The sequence below is a fragment of the Heterodontus francisci genome, chromosome 2, assembly GCF_036365525.1.
Source record: "Heterodontus francisci isolate sHetFra1 chromosome 2, sHetFra1.hap1, whole genome shotgun sequence".
NCBI lineage: Eukaryota > Metazoa > Chordata > Chondrichthyes > Heterodontiformes > Heterodontidae > Heterodontus > Heterodontus francisci.
Genome location: NC_090372.1, coordinates 171,914,987 through 171,936,669, shown reverse-complemented (window position 1 = coordinate 171,936,669; position 21,683 = coordinate 171,914,987). Strand labels below are relative to the sequence as shown.

At 40.8% G+C, this 21,683-nt stretch overlaps 1 protein-coding gene across 12 annotated transcripts in view; it reads right to left on the bottom strand.

The window, feature by feature from the left end:
* Positions 1-21,683, bottom strand: part of si:ch211-285f17.1 (sickle tail protein) — an 815,052-nt gene that overhangs the window by 81,463 nt on the left and 711,906 nt on the right. For all 12 annotated transcript variants that reach the window (XM_068013806.1, XM_068013809.1, XM_068013831.1 and 9 more), the window contains 5 exons: positions 19,711-20,254; positions 19,397-19,577; positions 18,788-18,942; positions 15,929-16,072; positions 3,442-3,561 (listed from right to left, as the gene is read on the bottom strand). In XM_068013806.1, the coding sequence (XP_067869907.1) occupies positions 3,442-3,561; positions 15,929-16,072; positions 18,788-18,942; positions 19,397-19,577; positions 19,711-20,254 (1,144 nt within the window). The remainder of the gene's footprint in view (positions 1-3,441; positions 3,562-15,928; positions 16,073-18,787; positions 18,943-19,396; positions 19,578-19,710; positions 20,255-21,683) is intronic.

Genomic DNA, 21,683 nt, shown 5'->3' with positions numbered 1-21,683 from the left:
CTGCAACAAGGAAATAACAGACTTGGAAACATAACTTATGTTTTTTCTGGTAGATTAAAATGGAAGCATTCACAAAAACCATTGGTGAGACCAGTTTTACTGTATGGCCTACAAACGTGCACTTTAAATAATTATGCATTTGTGAATGAGGTGTATTTATATTTTTTACACTGTATATAGTTAAAATTTAGCTAAAACACACCTTTTGATTCAATGAAGTATTTGATTTCTAACACTGGTACTCCGTGCCTGCCCAATAAAGTTTTGACCATCTTCTGTTGTTGTATGCGACTTGATTGACTACATGAAACGAGCAGTATTTTTACCAAAATTGCAGCTAATCAAGAGCTCCTCTATAATGTTACCCATGACCCAATGACTCAGACAAGCATAACTACTACAGAATTTAAACTATGTAGATTGAAGTGTAAAATCAGTCTCCTACACATTTTGTCCATTTTCAAACCTACATTAAAAGGACCTCCAGCTCCTTAATTTTTTGGTAACGATAATCAATTGACAGCTTAGCTTAAAAGAGTAAGTGAAAAAAGTAGAGTTAAAGAAGTAGGTTAACCAGTGAGCCTTCCCACTACAAGTATGGAGTGGAACAAAGGAACAGATCTCAGCCAGGAAAATCAAGGCTGTTTACAATGTAACATTATCTACAAATAAAACTACTCTCTCTCTAGATTATAGGATAGGTCTGTCAAAAACTATAGCATGATGGTCTTGGGATTTATTTTAGGCACACTGTAATATTGTTCTAACATTAAAGGCATTGAAGAATTTGACACAACCAAATTTTAGACCCACTAAGAGCTGGTGCCATTGAATTCCATGTTTGCAATGGAATGTAATCCACTGAGAAAACCAAAAGCAACGACTGATGTTGGTTCTCAGCACGGATAATTTTTTTCATTCTACAAAGCTGAAAGGCAGCCATTTTACATGCAGTCAAGGAATGGTCAGCTCCAGCAACTGAAGTGTCCTGAACAAGCACAATGATTTTATAGGCTACATTTAATGAAATCATCCATATTGGAATAAAAGCAAAATACTGCAGATGCTGGAAATCTGAAATTAAAAAAAAAGTGCTGGAAATACTCAGCAGGTCTGACAGCATCTGTGGAGAGAGAAGCGGAGTTGACGTTTCAGGTCTGTGACCTTTCATCAGACCTGGTAAAGGTTAGAAAGGTAATAGGCTTTAAGCAAATAAAGTGGGGGTGGGGCAAAGGAGAACAAAAGGGAAGGTGTTGATAGGACAGAGGGTCACAGAATAACTGACAAGGAGGTCATGGGGCAAAGGCAAAAGGTGTGTTAATAGTGTGGTGAAAGACAAAGTGTTAGTGCAGAGATGGTGTTAATTGACAGAATAATGAAAGCCCTAGCCAAAAAGCACAAACATGAAAAAAAAGTGGGCAGGCACATGGTTAAAAAGAAATTGAATGATGACAACAAACTAAAATCAAATCAAATAGAAATAAAAAAAACTAAAAATAAAAAAGTGGGGGGGGGGGGTGGGTCACGCTCTGAAATTATTGAACTCAATGTTTAATGTTCCCATGTGCCTGCCCACTGTTTTGTTTTCATGTTTGTGCTTTTGGCTAGGGCTTTCATTATTCTGTCAACTAACACCCTCGCTGCACTATCGCTTTGTCTTTCACACTATTAACACACCCTTTGCCTTATGACCTCCTTGTCAGTTATTCTCTGTGACCCTCTGTCCTATCACCACCTTCCCTTTCGTTCTCTTTTGTCCCACCCCCATTTTAGTTGCTTAAAACCTGTTACATTTCTAACCTTTGCCAGTTCTGATGAAAGGTCACTGATCTGAAACTTTAACTTTGCTTCTCTCTCCATAGATGCTGCCAGACCTGAGTATTTTCCAGCACTTTTTGATTTATTTCATCCATATTGGAAATGGCCATACAATATGCAAAGGAATACTTTGCTTTTGTGCAACATTTAATCTTTGATGTTAATTATAAAATTAATATACTGATGTTTAAATATATTCGATTGCAGTTTCTGCAAACTTGATGCTTTGAACTAATGCAGGCATTGTACTTCATGGTCAGATTTCTGGGTATTTTATGGTTACCTTCAACCTTCTGTTTATGATTTTGCAGAGCTAGTTTATCAATTCTCAGGAAATAAATGCATTCAGTTGAGATTTGAAGATATCCAAGATTTCAAAGTAAAACAACCTTCTTGATATTTTCCTATCCTTCATCAATTTAATGGGATTATAGCAGAGAGCTGGAATGACTCCTACATGAAGACATTTTACAATAATCAGAAATATCTTTCAAGTGCAGATAAAGGAGACTTCTACTGGCTGGCAATAATATCCAAGTTTAAAGCGTGTCAATCTCTAGCAAATCAAATAATCAGAATCATTTGGGAAAAACAACACTACTGTACTGATCATAATGCTATATTTTTTTATATTTCTTCCTTGCCAAAGAAGGGGAAATTTTGAAATAAGACTTTTACAGCTTGACACTTTTTGTCATTCTGCTTTCGATGGAGCTCTTGTTTCTGAATGTTGAAGCACCCCATGTTTCTGATTACTAAACTGTAAAAGTAACACATACTGATGAGCTACACATGATGAACATGAGGCTGTTTGATGTACATTATTTCCTATATTGCAGTCATATGTATATTATTGATGGTTCCTTTTACTTTTCATAATGGGTAAATTTATGAAGAAACCAAATGCAAGAACATGTTCAGGAATACTGGATAGTGTAGTGGTACACCACATTAATGGACCTGGCAAAAACTTGTAGATTCCATTTTGCAATCACTACACAGTGAGTTTCCTATTTTATTAAAAATGGAAGATAGAGAGTAATAAAAGTGGGATTACAGCTGTAATACAACCAGGTAGCATTGCTAACCAAGTATTATTTGCTACATATGTTTTGAATATTGCACAAACCAAAATTTCACTGATTGAAGTGGAAATACTGGGCTCTGGGGGAAGTACAGGGGAGTGGGGCAAATTAGATAGCTCTATGAAACAACTGGCACAGATGGGCCAAATGGCTGCCTTCTGTGCTGTATTATCAATGACAATATTTTGGGAATATGTTTCTGGCTAGCTTTCAAAAGAAAAGAAAGTCTTCAAAATCATTTTATTTAAATATTTAATCCAATTCTATGAAGAGAGTTTTAGGTAACAGTTATAAGGAGGAATGCGGTCTCCAAACAAGTCATTAAAAGAGGAAGTTAATATCTGGTTTAGTACACAGGTAACACAGCATTGTTATCTGCAGAATCTCTGTAGAGATTATTTAAGACACTTTGGCTGGAAAGTATACAGAGTTCACAGAGCTTTAGGAATTAGACAATAACAGAGAAGGGATTTGGTTAGTATTGAAGCAGAAAAGATTGGAACACTGCAAGCTCACTTTCTGATGCCATAAATTTTACCTTCTTTTCTTTGGCTGATAATAAGGCTGTGGACCTTACATCTCTGGCTTGTATTTCAACTTTCGGCTGTTCAACAACTGGTTTTGAGTTTCCATCCATAACTGAACATTTCTGGAAAGCCTAAGAGATTAAAGTACAGGATGTTAGCCAAAAAATATGAACCACATATCACTTTACTGCAGAGTCCAGCTAAGGCACAAAATCAGAGTGTAGGGTAAATAACCCAGCTCAATTCAAAAAATGTGCAATCAAATCCGTGATGTCTGAGATCAAAAAATTTATACTTTAACTTCAACACTTAATCAATAAATTGGCATACAGCAGTTTATTACCACTTCAATGACAAACTGCTCAACTTTATCACTGATGAAGTCTCTGAAGAATTTAAATGCAAAGGCAGCTGTTTTGAGTTTATTGGATGCCAACAAATTCTGGAAATAGTTGACAAATCCTATTTAGTTGTCCAAAAAGGTGTCATCTTTAGCTCAGTTGGTAGCACTCATCTCTGACTCAGAAGGTTGTGGGTTGAAGTCCCACTCCATAGGCTTGAGCACAAAGTCTAGACTGACACTCCAGTGCAGTACTGAAGGAGTGCTGCACTGTCAGAGGTGCTGTCATGCAAATGGGACGTAAAACCGAGCCCATCTGTCCTCTCGGGTGGAAGTAAAAAGATCCAGTGATGCTATTTTGAAGAGGAGCAGGGGAGTTATCTCTGGTGTCCAATATTTATCCCTCAACCAACACCACTAAAACAAATAACCTGGTCATTATTACATTGCTATTTGTGGGAGCTTACTGTGCAAAATTTAGCTGCTGTGATTCCTACATTACAACAATAACTACAGCTCAAAAGTACTTAATTGGCTGTAAAGCACTTTAACATGTCCTGAGGTCATGATAGGCACTATTTAAATGCAACGTTCTTTCTTTATGGCAAAGATCAGCTTCCAATTCACAACAGACAATAGGACAATTCCAAGATATGCTGCAAAGCAATTTGTCAAACAAAACTGAGATCACAAAACTAGTCAGTAAAAAAACTTACTAAATGTAAATAGGAAACTTTTACTATTTATAGTTCAGCAACTAAGTATAGCATGGTCAAAGTGCACAACATTCTCAAATTCATGTAGGAGAGAATGCCAATTAGATCACTTTTCTTGCAACTGATTTGTGTAGAAATTGAATTTGTGCATAAAAGTGACTTTTTGGACTTCACAAGTTGCTGATGGGACATTTTAATTCCATTAAACATTTTATTTACAATTCACTAAACCATAAGAAGGTGCAGAATGAGACACTAACCACCAACACTGAAGAAGTCTCTTTCAGGTGAGATATTTCATTTTGACAGTCATTAGAAATCACTCCACAACTGATCCAGAGTTTGATACTCCATAACGTATTAAAAGTCTTTTATGTAGTGAACAATTCTTGTACGCATCACCTTTAGATTCTCTGAGACTTACGCGAGATCATTTGATGATAAACATTATTATAAAACAGTATACCCTCTGACTAACTGTGAGCAACACCATGGGAGAGTTGGTGGTCTTTTGAAAAGAACTGCATGCATATTCTCTGGAGCATCTCGCCCACCCCAGCCCCACTCCCATCTGGCCAGCTGGAGATAGTTCCTTGAATTCAGTGTTTACTCATTCTGTACAGATAATGATTTAGCTTCAGTAAAAAAATACATCACCTTACAAATCAAAATATAAATCTAACTTTTGCAATCCTGGACTTGCTCACAATCACGGGCTGAGAATTCAACAAAATTTCCACCTCACGTTGCGAACACAGCTGGACAGGATATTGCAGATTTCCCTCAACACCCCCAACTTTATGCATTGCCTGGGGGCCTGAAATTCCTTAAATACATGTATTTCCTTCTATGCAGGATTTTTTTTAACCCCCTGCACTTCAACAAAGTGAATGAAATGGATTTTTCAAAAGACCTCAGAATTAACTGGAAGAAAATGAAAAAAACTACAGATTTTTTTTTCTACAAAAATAAAGTAGTAAAATACTGCCACAGATTAATGGGCTAATCTATGCCACTAAAAGCAGATCAACTTCCTCTGTACTCTGGTTGTTCTGAGAGAAAAATGTAAACTATGTGGATTGTTTCCAATGACAGGCTTGTGAAAGTGGAGCCTTCCATAAACTCTGGTTTCAAACAGGTTGTGTAAATTTAAACTCTAAATTCTTTGGGTAAAGGATTGCAACTACCTACAGATCCGAAATGGAGTATAATGTCTAACTTTGTGGGCTAGAAGATTGTTCTGAAAGTACTTGAGACAATAGAAATGTATATTTGTGAACATAGATTCCACATTCATAGAAAAATAATTCACTTTAAAAGAAATGAAATTAGCAACATTATTCTATGTAGTGCTGCAAAGAAAGTACAAACAGTGCAAATTTGACACATTTGAATCAGGAAAGCTGAATAATCATAAGATTGGATTACAATGATAGCTGCACAATGCTCAGTGGGATTCCTTGAGGGGCTTGGTCTAGGATTACAGTATTCTAGCTAATGGTCACACTTCGCATTGTAACATTGGAGAGGTGAAGGCTCAGTGCAACATTTGTCCAGCTGCCTCTGAACATTTTAAATCACTCTTGACAACACTTGTCACAAAAATGATACGACTTGATAGGAAGGATTTTACTTTCAACAGGAAAAAGATTAATACAAAGACTCTATTATCTTTGCTCACCCACCGAACTGTTAAAATCAGAGCCAGTGAGGCTTCCAGGCCAGTGATGTTTTTGTGCTTGTACTTCCTTGGCATTTTGAATGCCAAATATTTTTTTTTACTTTTAGAGATACAGCACTGAAACAGGTCCTTCGGCCCACCGAGTCTGTGCCGACCATCAACCACCCATTTATACTAACCCTACATTAATTCCATATTCCTACCACATCCCCACCTTCCCTCAATTCCCCTACCACCTACCTACACTAGGGGCAATTTACAATGGCCAATTTACCTATCAACCTGCAAGTCTTTGGCTGTGGGAGGAAACCGGAGCACCCAGCGAAAACCCACGCGGTCACAGGGAGAACTTGCAAACTCCGCATAGGCAGTACCCAGAATCGAACCCGGGTCACTGGTGCTGTGAGGCTGCAGTGCTAACCACTGCGCCACTGTGAGAGTTATTCTCTCTCATCTTCATACTTTGAGATCATTTCCAATATTCTGAAGTAATTACATTGACCTGTATTCCATTTTCCCTCCTGTTTGATAATCATTTTACTCTGCTCTAAGTTCCTCTAAGAGCAAAGGACAGCTGAATAACCTGTTCTGAGCCTCACCCAAAGCTGCTCCAGAATTGGTGCTCCGAGTCAATGGCTGACTTAGCTCCCTGTAGACAAAAAAGCTTTTGTCGACTCAATGTCATCAACAAGCAAAGCTTTCTGGAGGAAATCCAATTTCATTTATATGCTGGCACTCTCCTGCCAGAGTACCTGTGCTTTGAATTGTGTTTCTTATAATTTGCAACTCCTTGTACACTGGCCATTTTGAGAGAAACTGTCAACTATGTGGATTGCTTCCAATAACATGTGTTTCTTATTATTTGTCTCAACAGTTCACAATTTTAAGATAAAAGTTTGGTTTTATTTTTGCCAGAAGCAAGACATGGCCATTTGTGACATGAGGGCCCAAATTATAGATCAAAACACTCTTCCTCACTATTCAGAAATATCATTTCTCAAAGCTAAGTGCTATTAGCCACATACTCTGCATTTGAAATTTAAAAGATTCTTTTAAACACCTAGGGTGGTTAAGTAATTGTTAAACTGGTGAGCTGGAGTGGAATAGAAAACCCTCCTTAATTATATAATTTATAACATTTCAGAAAGGGAATTCCTCAGTGACGGTGAACTTAGTTCCCTCAAATTGTGGACACAGATGTTGACAATGCATCTTGCCTGCGTTGACTCAACTTCTCAGTCTTATAAGGCCGTTATTTCATCATTCATTGTTTTTGGTTTTAAGATGGAAAAAGATAAGATGCATTTCTGTGCACAATCCAACCATAAGTCCCAGTGTTCCTAATCACTCCAAAAGTCATTTCAGAAACATGTACCCCTTTATCGTTTGATATGTGTCACATATAGAAACGAGCAGCACAATGTTAATGAAATGTTACTCATTTATGAGATTAACTCAGCTATAAGCATTCATTACAGCTTCTCCATAAACATCACAAAACAGCCAGTTGAGACTATTCAGATGACAATTTGGCTTTCTTCATGGAACTATTATGTACCTAGTACACTCCGATCCAAAAAACATCAGCGAGACAAGCATAACAATTTTGTCATCGAAGTAAAGAAAGGGACACAACACAACAGGTGCTGCAAACATCTTAGTCACATTAGCAAATTCACCAAAAACCCACTGCAGGTAAATTGGGCTGACAGGCATTTCACAATACTGCATTCAAATGGGGGTCCCAGCTTGCCTTGTCATGTTAAGCAGCATATGTCACTTGTCAAACGAATTGCAGCACATATGCCAGAAAGAACAACTAAGTGCAAAAAAAAGTTTGCTAAAACATGCATGAATAATTTATGGTAAAGTTGCAAAAAGTGTGATCAAATAACCAGCTGACAAACATGTTCTGATGTGGACATCATTTCAAAAGCTTAGCTAATGCAATCGCTGCACTCCATATTTAGAGTGCACCAAAACCAACTACTCAATCCACTGTCCTTTCTTTGAGGCACATTTAAACAGCACCACATTCATGGTTCACTAGCTGGTTGGTTTTCTCAATTTATCAGTTTGGAATCTGGTTAAACAAAGGTTGACAATGAGTATATTAAAAAAATGGTGCGTCGCAGAACAGACTCAGCAGTTTTTTTCCACTTCCCTGCAATTTCGTTGCTAACACCCTCCCGCCAGAGTACACTGAGGGGCTGGAAACCATGTTAAACCCCTCGGACTGTGTGCACCAGAGAAGGTTTGACATGAAATGTAAGTATACATTGTAAATATAACCTGAAATGGCAAGTGAACTGAGTCACCACTGTACTGTATTACAAACATACGAATTAGGGGGAGTAGGCCAGTCGGCCCTTCGAGCCTGCTCCGCCATTCAATAAGTTCATGGCTCAACTAAATACTCTACATTTCCACCTACCCCCGATAACCTTTCGCCCCCTTGCTTATCAAGAATCTATCGACCTCTGCCTTAAAAATATTCAAAGACGCTGCTTCCACCGCATTTTGAGGAAGAGAATTCCAAAGACTCACAACCCTCAGAGAAAAAATTTCTCATCTCTGTCTTAAATGGGCGACCCCTTATTTTTAAACAGTGACCTCTAGTTCTAGATTCTCCCACAAGGGGAAACATCCTTTCCACCTCCACCCTGTCAAGACCCCTCACGATCTTAAATGTTCCAATCAAGTCACCTCTTAGACTTCAAAATTCCAGTGGATACAAGCCTAGCCTGTCCAATCTTTCCTCGTAAGACAGCCTGCCCATTCCAGGTATTAGTCTAGTAAACTTTCTCTCTTCTGCCTCCAAAGCATTTACATCCTTAAATAAGGAGACCAGTACAGTTCACAGTACTCCAGATGTGGTCTCACCAATGCTCTGTATAACTGAAGCATAACCTCCCTACTTTTGTATTCAATTCCCCTCGTGATAAATGATAATATTCTATTATCTTTCCTAATTACGTGCTGTACTTGCATACTAACCTTTTACGATTCATGCACTAGGATACCCAGATCCCTCTGCATCTCAGAGCTCTGCAATCTCTCACTTTTTAAATAATATGCTTCTTTTTTATTCTGCCTGCCAAAATGGACAATTTCCCACTTTCCCACATAATACTCCATTTGCCAGGTGTTTGCCCACTCACTTAAACCATCTATGTCCCTCTGCAGTCCCCTTATGTCCTCTTCACAAGTTACTTTCCTACCTATCTTTGTGCCATCGGCAAATTTAGCAACCATACGGTCGGTCCCTTCATCCAAGTCATTTATATAAATTGTACAAAGTTGAGGCCCCAGCACAGATCCCTGTGGCACACCACTTGCTACATCTTGCCAACCAGAAAATGACCCATTTATGCCTACTCTCTGTTTCCGGTTAGCTAGCCAATCTTCTATCCATGCCAATATGTTATCCCCCTACACCATGAGCTTTTATTTTCTGCAATAACCTTTGATGTGGTACCTTATCAAATGTCTTCTGGAAACCTAAGTACAATACATCCACTGATTCCTCTTTATCCACAGCACATGTAACTCCCTCAAAGAATTCCAATAAATTGGTTAAACATGATTTCCTTTTCACAAATCCATGTTGACTCTGCCTGATTACCTTGAATTTTTCCTAAATGCCCTGTTACAACGTCTTTAATAATCACTTCTAACATTTTCCCTAAGACAGATGTTAAGCTCAATGACCTGTAGTTTCCTGCTTTCAGTCTCCAGCCCTTTTTGAATACATTCACTATTTACCAATCTAACAGAACCTTCCCCGAATCTAGGGAATTTTGGAAAATTAAAACTAGCACATCAACTATCTCACTAGACACTTCTTTTAACATCCGAGGATGAAGTCCATCAGGACCCGGGGACTTCTCAGCCTGCAGCTCCAACAGTTTGTCCAGTACCACTTCCCTGGTGATTGTAATTTTTTTTGAGTTCCTCCCTCCCTTCCATTTCCTGACTTACAGCTAATACTGGGATGTTACTTGTATCCTCAGTAGTGAAGAACGATGCAAAATATCTGTTCAATTCATCTGCCATCTTCTTCTTATCCATTAATTCCCCAGATTCACTTTCTATAGGACCAACACTCACTTTGTTAACTTTTCTTTTTTAAATATCGAAAGAAACTCTTTCTATCTGTCTTTATATTTCTAGCAAGCTTTCTCTTGTACTCTAATTTTACCTTCCTTATCAATCTTTTCGTCATTCTTTGCTGATTTTTATATTCTGTCCAATTTTCTGACCTGCTTCCCATCTTTGCACAAATATATGCTTTTTCTCCAAGTTTCATACCATCTTTAACGGTTTGTGAACCACGTGGGTCCCACCCTTGGAATTTTTCTTTCTCGTTGAAATTTATCTATTCTGTGTATTCTGAAATATCCCCTTAAATGCCTGCCACTGCATCTCTATTGACCTCTCCCTTAACTTAATTTGCCAGTTCACTTTAGCTAGCTCTGCTTTCATGCCCTCATAATTGCCCTTATTTAAGTTTAAAATACTTGTCTTGGACCCACTCTTCTCTCCCTCAAACTGAATGTAAAATTCAATCGTATTATGATCGCTGCTACCTAGGGGCGCCTTAACTATGAAGTCATTAATTAATCCAACCTCCTTGCATAATATCAGGTCTAGTATAACCTGCTCTCTGGTTGGCTCCAGAACGTATAGTTCCAAGAAATTATCCTGAAAACATTCTATGTACTCCTCATCAAGGCTACCTCTGCCCATCTAATTTTTCCAGTCTATATGTAGGTTAAAATCCCCCATAATTATCACTGTACCTTTCTGACAAGCTGCCATTATTTCTTCCTTTATAGCCATCCGGCAATGTGGTTAATGTTAGGTGGCCTTGTGCACCGCTCCCACAAGTGACTTCTTGCCTTTATGCTTTCTCATCGCTACTCAAACTGCTTCTCCATCCTGGTCTCCTGAACTTAGGGGTTCCCTCTCTATTGCTTTAATACCATCATTAATTAATTGAATTAATTCAATATTGAATTAATTAAGATTTCTAAATACCAATGACATAAGGTGATATGAGGATAGTGTGGGAAAAAGGCATTGAAATGGATCATCAGCCAAGATCGTACTGAATGTTGGGGCAGGTTCGATGGGCTGAATGGCCTACTCCAGCTCCTATGTTCTTAAAAATCACTGCATCTCATTCCAGACCTTCATTGCTAAGGCACATTCCAGAAGGAGGTGGGGAAGAGAACGTCACCCACCTCCTTCTGGAATGTGCCTTTGCAATGAAGGTCCGGAAGGAGATGCAGTGGCTTTTAGGATCATAGGAGCAGGAGTAGGCCATTCAGCCCATCGGGCCTGCCCCACCATTCAATACGATCATGGCTAATGATCCACTTCAATGTCTTTTTCCCACACTATCCTCTTATCGGCTTATGTCATTGGTATTTAGAAATCTGTCAATCTCTACTTTAAACATTCAATGACTTCGACATTTTTCCACATTATAGTCCATCTGCCACGTTCTTGCCCACTCACTTAGTCTGTCCAAATCCCCTTGAAGCCACTTTGCACCTTCCTCACAATACACATTCCCACCTAGTTTTGTGTCATCCACGAACTTGGAAATACTACATTTGGTCCCCACATCCAAATCATTGATATATATTGTGAACAGCTGGGGCCCAAGCACTGAGCCCTGCGGTACCCCACTAGTCACAGTCTTCCAACACGAGAATGACCTGTTTATTCCTACTCTCTGCTTTCTGCCTGTTAACCAATCCTTAATCCATGTCAGTCTATTACCTTCTATCCAATGTGCTTTAATTTTACTAACCAACCTCCTGTGGGGGAATTTATCAAAATCCTAGTATACCACATCAACCAACTCCCCTTTATCAATTCTGTTAGTATCATCCTCAAAAAACTCCAACAGGTTTGTCAAACATGATTTCCCATTCATAAATTCATGCTGACTATGCCCAATCAGATCATTATTATCCCAGTGTCCATTTATCACATACTTTAGAATAGATTCTAACATTTTCCCAACGACTGATGTAAGGCTAACAGGGCTGTATTCCCCGTTTTCTCTCTCCCTCCCTTCTTAAATAATGGGGTGACATTTGCAACCTTCCAATCTGCAGGAACTGCTCCAGAATCTATAGAATTTTGGAAGATGGTCACCAATGCATCCACCATCTCCATAGCTACCTCTTTCAACCCTCTGGGATGTAGAATATCAGGTCCCAGGGACTTATCAACCTTCAGCCCCATTAATTTCTCCAATACAACCTTCTTACGAATACTAATTTCCTTTCATTCCTCATTCTCCCTAATCCCTTAAATCTCTAACTCTGGGAGATTTCTTGTATCTTCCTCAGTGAAGACAGACAAAGTAATCATTTAGCTTCTCTGCCATTTCTCTATTCCCCATTATAAATTATCCTGTCTCTGCCTGTAATGGACCCACATTTGCCTCAGCCAAATACATACCTATAGAAGCTTTTACAGTCCATTTTTATATTTTTTGCTAGCTTACATTCATATTCTATTTGCCCTTTATCAGTTTCTTTGTCCTCCTTTGCTGTATTCTTCAGGTTTACTACTATTACTCACGGTTGACTACCTTTACTTTTGGAGTTTTTGTGCCTTGAAGGAACGTATAGTTACTGTAAACTATGTAATAATTCTTTAAAGACTAATAATTGCCTATGTACTGCCATACCTTTGATGTATTTTCCCAATGCACCTCAGCCAATTTGCCCCTCATACCTTCATAATTTCCTTTGTTCAAATTTAACACCCTGGCATCAGATTGAACTACCTCACTTTCAAACATAATGTAAAATTCTAACATATAATGGTCAGGGAGATTTGCTAGTGCTGTTGGGGAGGGTTTAAACTAGCTTTTCAGGGGGATGGGAACTTGAGGAGTAGCTCAAATTGGAAGGCAGATGGGACGGCCCTTCTCACCACCAGCCAAGCTACGTCTTGGTGCTTGTTTGAAAGTTTTAGCGATGAGGCATTCTGCCAAATGACTTTGACAGTCTGATTGGGGAACCATCTGACTGGATCCACCAACTTTTCTTCCTACAGGGCCTTGAGGTTATTACGTGCAGGCCACTGCCTGATGGACTTGAGGTGGTACGGCACAGTCCAACTGAATGGAGCTTTCTGCAGCAATGTGGCCAGACCCATCCTTCGCAACACCAGGGACAGATCGTACCTCAGCACATAGTGACACTTGGTGTTTGCGTACTGAGGTTCTACGCACAGCTTGATGTAGCCACACACAAAGGAGGCCATCAGGATAAGGGCGACGTTGAGTAAACTTCCCCCCCCCCCCCTTTATCCAGAGGTTTGAACATCATGTCCTTGCGGACACGGTCCATTTTTGACCTCCAGATAAAGCGGAAGATGGCTCGGGTGACTGCCACGGCACAGGAGTGGGGTATGGGCCAGACCTGCGCCACATACAGCAACGTGATCGCCTCGCACCTGATGACCAGGTTCTTACCCATAGCGTACAAGAGCAAGGAAGTTATGGTGAACCTTTATGAAACACTGGTTCGGCCTCAACTAGAATATTGTATCCAATTCTGGGCACTGTATTTTAAAGGAGGATGTGAAGGCTTTAGAGAGGGTGCAGAAAATATTTACAGATGAGGGACTTCAGTTACATTGATTGACTGGAGAAGCTGGGGCTGTTCTCCTTACAGAAGAGGAGGTTGAGGGGAGATTTGATAGAGGTGTTCAAAATCATAAGGAACTGGACAGAGAAACAGTTTACATTGGTGGAAGGGTCAAGAACCAGAGGACACCGGTTTAAGGTGACTGGCAAAAGTATCAACGGCGACATGAGGAAAAACCTTTAATGGAGCGAGTGGTTAGGATCTAGAATGCACTGCCTGAGAGTGTGGAGGAGGCAGATTTTTCATGACTTTCAAAAGGGAGTTGGATAATTATCTGGAGAGAAAATTTGCAAGGCTACAGGGAAAGGGCACTGGAGCAGGACTAGCTGAGTTGCTTGTGCCAAGAGCTGACACGAACACGATGGGACAAACGGCCTCCTTCGGTGCTGTAACCATTCTATGATTTTATATAAATCTACTCCTTTGCTGCTGAATTGCAGAGTTTATACTGCACAGCAAATTTAGCAACAGTAGATTAATTGCGCCTGAATGTTGCAAAGCAATCACATCAGCGTGGGTTTCATGCAAAGTTAAATCTCTAAGTTAATGAACATGATCATAGACTCTTTCCGGATGAGAGTGAAAGACTGTAAGGGGCCAGCCCAGTATCAGCCTCACCCAAGATGGAAGGCCCAATCTAAGTAGCACTGGTGGCAATTGTTTAAACTTGGCTGTAGCCAACAGCTAGCAGTCAAAACTACCCCAGGAAGCTACGCCCCAACAGGTACTTTGGTACCTTCAACAGCCCTGCTAATGGTTTATTATATTGCGGGCTTGCCTCCAGCAGCACTATTGTCATGCATAAAGTGACTGGGGTATTAGACTGCTTGGCACACTTTAGTTTGTTACTTTGCCTGCTTCTAATCCTGCAGCCTTTGTGTTACCTTTAAAATCCATAATCCTACTTGAGACCAAAACAAATGATGCAGGAGAGTGATGCGTTAGTGGCAATGTACATCATTCAACAGAGCAACATTCTAAGATGTTCAAAATAATGCACGTTAACACTGGTTTATCATTTTACCTGACTACACACCTGGACAGCAACCCCAACTTCAATGGCAATGCAGTAACACAAGTGAGTTGGTGATACTGACCCAAGAAAGTTCCAGGCATATGTGGAGATAGCACTTCCCCCCCAAAGTGATATGAACATGGTCATCAGATATCAAGGCAGCCATGTTTGCTGGCTGGCAGTTGATTGCAGAGTTCAACCCGCATGCACATGCCATCAAAGCAGTTGATACCCATCAACCATTGAAGAAGGGTCAACAATGTCCAATTTCAGGATAACTGCACGTGGAAGCTCAAGTGCGTACAGTTGCTTTCTGTCGCCTCCATTGCTATGGATGCCACTGTGCAATATAAAAAAAGAACAGTTTCCAACACACTAGGACCAAGAGATCCCGAGGCCTTACTGCAATATAAAAGCATATGGGCTGCTCAAATAGCAATGTTACTTTTAATCTTTTAAAGATACCTCATGCAGCTCTACACGATAATGAAAAGCAGTATATTTGAATTTGTCCACAGATGCAACAATAAAATGTTCCTTCTTTTGTTGTTTTCAGGATAAGTTCCCTTTACCTTTCCCCTTTGACCTCCTCAGGACATGGACTAATGGAGACCGATACCTCTCTGCCTTTTGTCAATGCTACTTCTAAACAACCTGTTAGGAGATGATCAAGCATAGCCTCAAGGCAACAGTCCCTGATTTTCTTTAGCGCTCCTCACTCCTATGCCTCATCTTGCCTTTTCTGCAAGGGGTATCCCACAATGATAGAGCTGATACTGGGAATTTGGAAGCACAAGGCTTTCAACATGCATCCCACCTTTGATGGATTTAGATTAACCAGCATTACATTTTCAGAATATACTTTGGAAACATTTTCTAGCTAAGCTGGTCTAGTCATTGAAGTTTAAAATATCCATAATCTCAAATTTTTTGTTCACATCTCAGTTAGAAGAAATAAAATGATGAGTTTTGGGAACTTGACGACATTTGCAAACTTTTTCTTTCAAAAACAGCTCAAGTTTTTTTTATCTGCACTGTTTCAATTACCATTGGTAATCAATATTTACCTGTAGTTCTGCCATTATCCGGTCACCATCATCTTCATCTTCCTTGACAGCAGAAGCTGCTACTGGGACAGAAGCAGATGCCATTTCCTTCACTTCCACAGGACTTCTTGGTGACTTCAGTAGCGCTGGGCTATTCTCTTCAGACTGTTAAATAACAACAACTTTAATAAAAATAAGAAAGTTCCAGTGGGACTGGTCCCTAATACAACACTGTTCCCTATTTGGCAATCGCACTCCAAGGGCTGAATTTTACTGACACCCCTGACGTAGGGGGTTGTGTTGGGGGAGCTCGGAAAATCCTTATGGGAGAGGCCCGCCACAGGCCTCAACACCGGGAAGGCCCCGCCCCATTTTACCAGCAGTGGCAAGGCCTCGGGGTGGTCCCCCCCACCGCGAGGCAAAAAAACCCACAATTTACATATGTTAATAAAGCTTAATGAATGCAAATGAACCTACCTTTCAACCTCCATTTGGAGATCCGAAGCAGATCGCTTATTGCAAGGGGGGGGGGGGGGGGAGACAGAGAGAGGGGATGGTGGGGGGAGCAGGGAAAACTGTTATGATAGGCTGAGGTGATGGTCAGAAGGGGTTGAAGGGCAAAGAGAATAAAGTTTGGGTGAAAGGTTGGGACTGGGAAAAACGATTGTTCGGTGGGGGGGGGTGGGGGGAGGGAAATAAATATCTTGTTAGGTCATGGGGGGGGGCGGTGGTGGAAGAGGGGCTTTGATCTTTAATTGTATGTTTAAATTTAAATTACAATTGCAGAGCTCTTTAAAAATTCAAATTAGCTGTCTGCGCTTGAAGCCCTTTAAAAATGGCACTGGCGCCTACACGGTGGCTCTGGATGCCGTTGCCTGGGACGAGGTGCCCGCCCCCGCTACATCATCGGGGGCAGGCACTGCGCCCCCTCTACATTAATGAGCCACTGTGTGAAATATCACGGTGGCTCCACGACATACGTCTCGCGCGCGCGCGCGCCACTCACCTTTTGAAGCTCGCCGTCAAGAGTGGCAGTGAGCTAATAAAATTCAGCCCCAAGACACTAAGAGTGGCTGGTGTGGGAAATGGAAAATATCACACTGGTGTGGTAGGTGCTGCTCTTCTGAGGTTAGACCTAGGCATACATTAGTGCAGCAAGAGCGAGGAACTTTACTCTGTATCTAACTGTGCTCCACAGCATCTGGCTGTGTTTGATGCCAACACTGGATGCCTGAACTGGACGCTTGTTCCAGTTCACAGCACAGATTTTTTTTTTGCCTTACATTGCACTAAATTCACTACAGAAAATAGGAAGTACATTTCAAAAATGAAAATTCCAATGAATGTCTTCACACAGTACCATAGAACCGTAGTAGATATTACGCACCCAAAAATCCTACAAATCTATAAAGAAGAGCAAAATACTGAAGATGCTAGAAATCAAACAGGAAATGCTGGAAATACTCAGCAGGTCTGATAGCATCTGTGGTGAGAGAAACAGAGTGAACATTTCAGGTCAAAGACCCTTCACCAGAAAGGTTCTGGCAACGGGTCATTGGCCTAAAATGCTAACTGTTTCTTTCTCCACAGATGCTACCAAATCTATACCAATACTGATAACAACTCTTATGAAATGTCCTTCTAGGTAATATGTTGACTGGAACTCTGCTCCTTGAATGCAGATATTAATAAAGAGAGTTACCCATCACCTGCAGATCCAAGAAGCTGGGTCTTGCACCATGGAAAGGGTCAGGTTTCTCCCTCAGAGCACAAGAATAATTTATTTTTGAGAAACTTATTCTCACTATGATGCTGCTATAGCATTTTCTTGGGCCATCAAATATTTAAATGCCTGCTGAGTCAAACTCTTCGTAAAAATACTGTAATTTATTTCAATTTGGAAACTACACATTTTGGGACAACGAAATTCACATCATCACCTTAAAAGCAATGGAAAATACTAACAATTTTCATTTTCCACAAGATGTTTTCAGAAGAAGTATAACCACTAGCGAGTGCAGCATTTGCACAAAACCCGTTTTTAAAAAAATAGTTAGAAAAAAAGCTGGTCTAAACAATGAAAACCAATCTCAGTTTCTTGAAAGTATGAAGGAGTTTGAAATAAAATTTTGTTTACTGATAAGTTTGACTATAACTAAATTTGGTACAGGTGGGCCCATTGCTCTTAAATCTTCTGCTTGTGAGATCATAAGTAACATAGCATAGTCCAATTTTTAAAAGCCACACATCTCTCAGGCAGCTGACAATTTATTGATTGTGAAACCCCAGGTTTAACTGTTACTGAGGTATTGCTGGCTCCATTTATTGCCACACTTGAAAAATACTACAATGCATTGGAGTAGTGCATAGGGGCCCCCACATGCTGTCTGGAAAGGCAGGATGCGTATTTGTATCCATATGACCCCATTCGGACAGCTCCCAAATTCAGCTGGGCAGTTAAGGGAAATCCTCAAGAAAAGATTCCCTCATGGGAGCAAGAAGCAGAACATGTGAATCCCTTCAGGCTGGCCTAATGGCAAGTCAAGAGAACTAATGCCAGAATTGCGGGAGTATATCAAATCCTACGTGTGGGGAGACCTAACAAGAGGGAAAGATAAAATCTCTTAACAATTGGGTTGAAAGTACACGTTCGTCAGGCATTATAAGCTTAAGAGTTAACTATGGCTCATTTCTGGGAGCGTGAACAGTAGAGGAAAAATTAAAACCAGTTTAAGAGCAGAAATGTAGAAAATCAATGGAAACATATACACCTGGATTGAGATTACTTGCAAGGATCTGGAGTTTCCCCATCTTGTTATTTGACCTTTAAATAATAATTGCATTAACATAATCATCTATTGCCCAGAACCAAATACCTACTGTAACAGGACTGCCTTCTTTCCTGGCAGTAAATACCACTTCTCCAGATCTTGTTGTAGTCAGGCCAGAGCCAGGTGGATAAAATCTGCGTGGAGGGGGTGGTGGTGGGGATTTCATGGGTTTCTCATTTCCTGGTTCAGGCAGTGTCACCTCCTCTGCAAGGAACAATGCAGGACACATCACTGTACTACACTCAGAAATGCTCATCAGTTGGCACAAAGTATGCAGTGGGGCAGGTTGAAGTCAAGAACCATCATCTGGGGCTCAGATAAAAACAGACTTAAAATACAATCTTCTTGTTGCTTTTCAGGCCTTTAATGACTTACAAATAAGCAGCCCTGTCAGTATGTATGTAACCCGTGCATCACTGGTGCTTGATAGCATTTCAGATCTCAATTGATACCTACCTCAGTTGAAATTAAAAGAAATAAAGGTTAATTTGATCCAGTGATAACTTCATTAATTATAATGCAGCTTGTTACTGCTCTGCTCAGGACCGTACTCTTTTATCACCAGTTACTTACATGAAACATATCAATGGATTGATGTTGATTAACTTACTACACCTAACCCTACTCTTTTTTGGCTACTAGGTGTTAAGCTGCATACCTAGTTGTTTTATCCCATCCAGTTCCTCTGGTTTTAGAATTGATTTCTGCTCAGGTTCTACTTCCAAGCTAGGAATTCCTTTCATCATATTTGCTTGCGCCTCCTCCAGGAGTCGCTCAAACTCCTTCTCATCGTACTGATTCATGTTTTGTCTTTTTTCTTCCCATTCTCTCTCTGCTGCCTATAATCAAATATAAAAGGTAGGTTTGAGATTTATGAGTTAAAAATGAACAAAAGCACACCTAAAATGGAAAGAATGATCGACAAGGTGAAGGCCATTTTATAACAACTTCAAAAGGTAAACTCAACAGTACCTCAATGGTCATTTTTCGGTGAATGCCTTTTTTGGTACTTGCAGCATGAATTTCATCAATGAATAGATTTTGACCAGAAGGACCCTGGACAGTTGATGACGAACTCTGAAACTGACTTGGAGCACTTTGGATTTGAGATACTCGATCTGTCGATTCCTGAGATCGTTTCATCATAGCTGGAGAGGACTGAATCTGCTGAACAGTGACTGATGCATTCTGGGATTGTTTGGGCATGACAAGAGGACTCTGGGTAGGATGAACCAATGCTGAAGAGTGATGAGATTGGTGAATTAGGACAGGAGAACTTTGGACATGGTGGACGACTAAATGTGACTCTGACTTCACCAGGGAATTTTGGGCCTCATGAAGTGTACCTGGGGGGCTTTGAGGGAGAGTTGCTTGTACAACAGTAGCATGCTCCTGAACTTGTAAGGGAGAATCTTTGGACATTTCAGGCTCCACAACTGCGATCACAGTTTCTGCAGTGTTTTTCTGCGATGAATGTGTGGATTCTGTTCCTCTCAAAAGGTCTTCAGTTACAAGTCTGGTGAACAAATTCAAGCATTTTAAGGAATAGGCATTTTGTGCAGTAAATTTTACACAGAACAAAAAGATTGATTTTAAGAAATACATTTGGATTAATCAGCACCGGTAAGTGAGTTGTAGAAAGATGAATTGTTATACTAATGTAGCTTATAGCTAGCTTAACTGCAAGACTTAATTTTGCAGTCCAAGCAATATCCATAAAACTAAAGAGTACTGAGCTGAGCTAGCTGGTGTGTACCACCGACAAGATGCACTGCAGCAACTCACCAAGACTCCTTCGACAGCACCTTCCAAACTCACGACCTCTACTACCTAGAAGAAGGGTAGCAGATGCATGGGAACACCACCACCTGCAAGTTCCCCTCCAAGCCACACACCATCCTGACTTGGAACTACATTGTCGTTCCTTCACTGTTGCTGTGTCAAAATCCTGGAACTCCCTTCCTAACAGCACTGTTGGTGTACCTACACCCCAAGGACTGCAACGGTTCAAGGAGGCAGCTCACCATCATCTTCTCAAGGGAAATTAGGGATGGGCAATAAATGCTGGCCTGGCCAGTGATATCCACATCCCATGAATGAATTAAAAAAATTGTGGGATCAAGTGACCTGTAGCATTGGCATAAGCTCCCATCACAGCTTTGGCCTCCCACCACAAGTATATTATCAGTGGAATAAGAAAATCTAGCAAGCAATCCAATGAGGCACTGAGCAGCATAGCACTAAAACCGTTTAATAGCAGAAAGAGAGGATGTGCTCCTCCAGGGGGTAGGCAAGAGGAGGGTTGATCCATTTAGTATTCCAAAATGCCCTATCCAATCATCTCACCTGCCGTAGAAAATGACAGGGAAAATGAACCATCAACTAATGCAAGAGTAACTATGAATAGCTTTGGTGTGAGGCCAGTTGTGAGGTTTCTGCTGCCACGCCTGAACATGGACCCCTCAACCATGATGCACCTGCACATTCTACTGGACCCTGCTCAGTGACATTTGCCAAAAGCATGGCCCATGACGCAGCACCCGCTGCAAGCAGCCATACGTGGGAGAGGAGGATAGCAGAGCACGGGGACTAAACGCAGCGAAGCCCAATGGGAGGAGAGCAATAGGTCATTTGCAGGGTGGGTGTGGGGTGGGGGGGGGGTGAAGAGAAAGCGAATCAGTAGCACAGAGGGAGCTGAGCTGAACTGGGGTTGGCGGGGGTGGGCGGGGGGGGGGGGGGAGGTGGGTGGAATCAGGAGCACAGCAAAAGGAGGCTGCGGTGATGGTGGTGTTGGTTTGGGGGGGTTGGTGGTGGGGGGGTGCTGGTTCAACAGCATGGAGAGAACGTGATCCTTCCAGATGTATGGGGATTGGGGATTGGGGATTTGGGAGGGAGAACATGATCCAGATGGGGAGATGGTATCAGTGCTGTGCATTCCATGAATT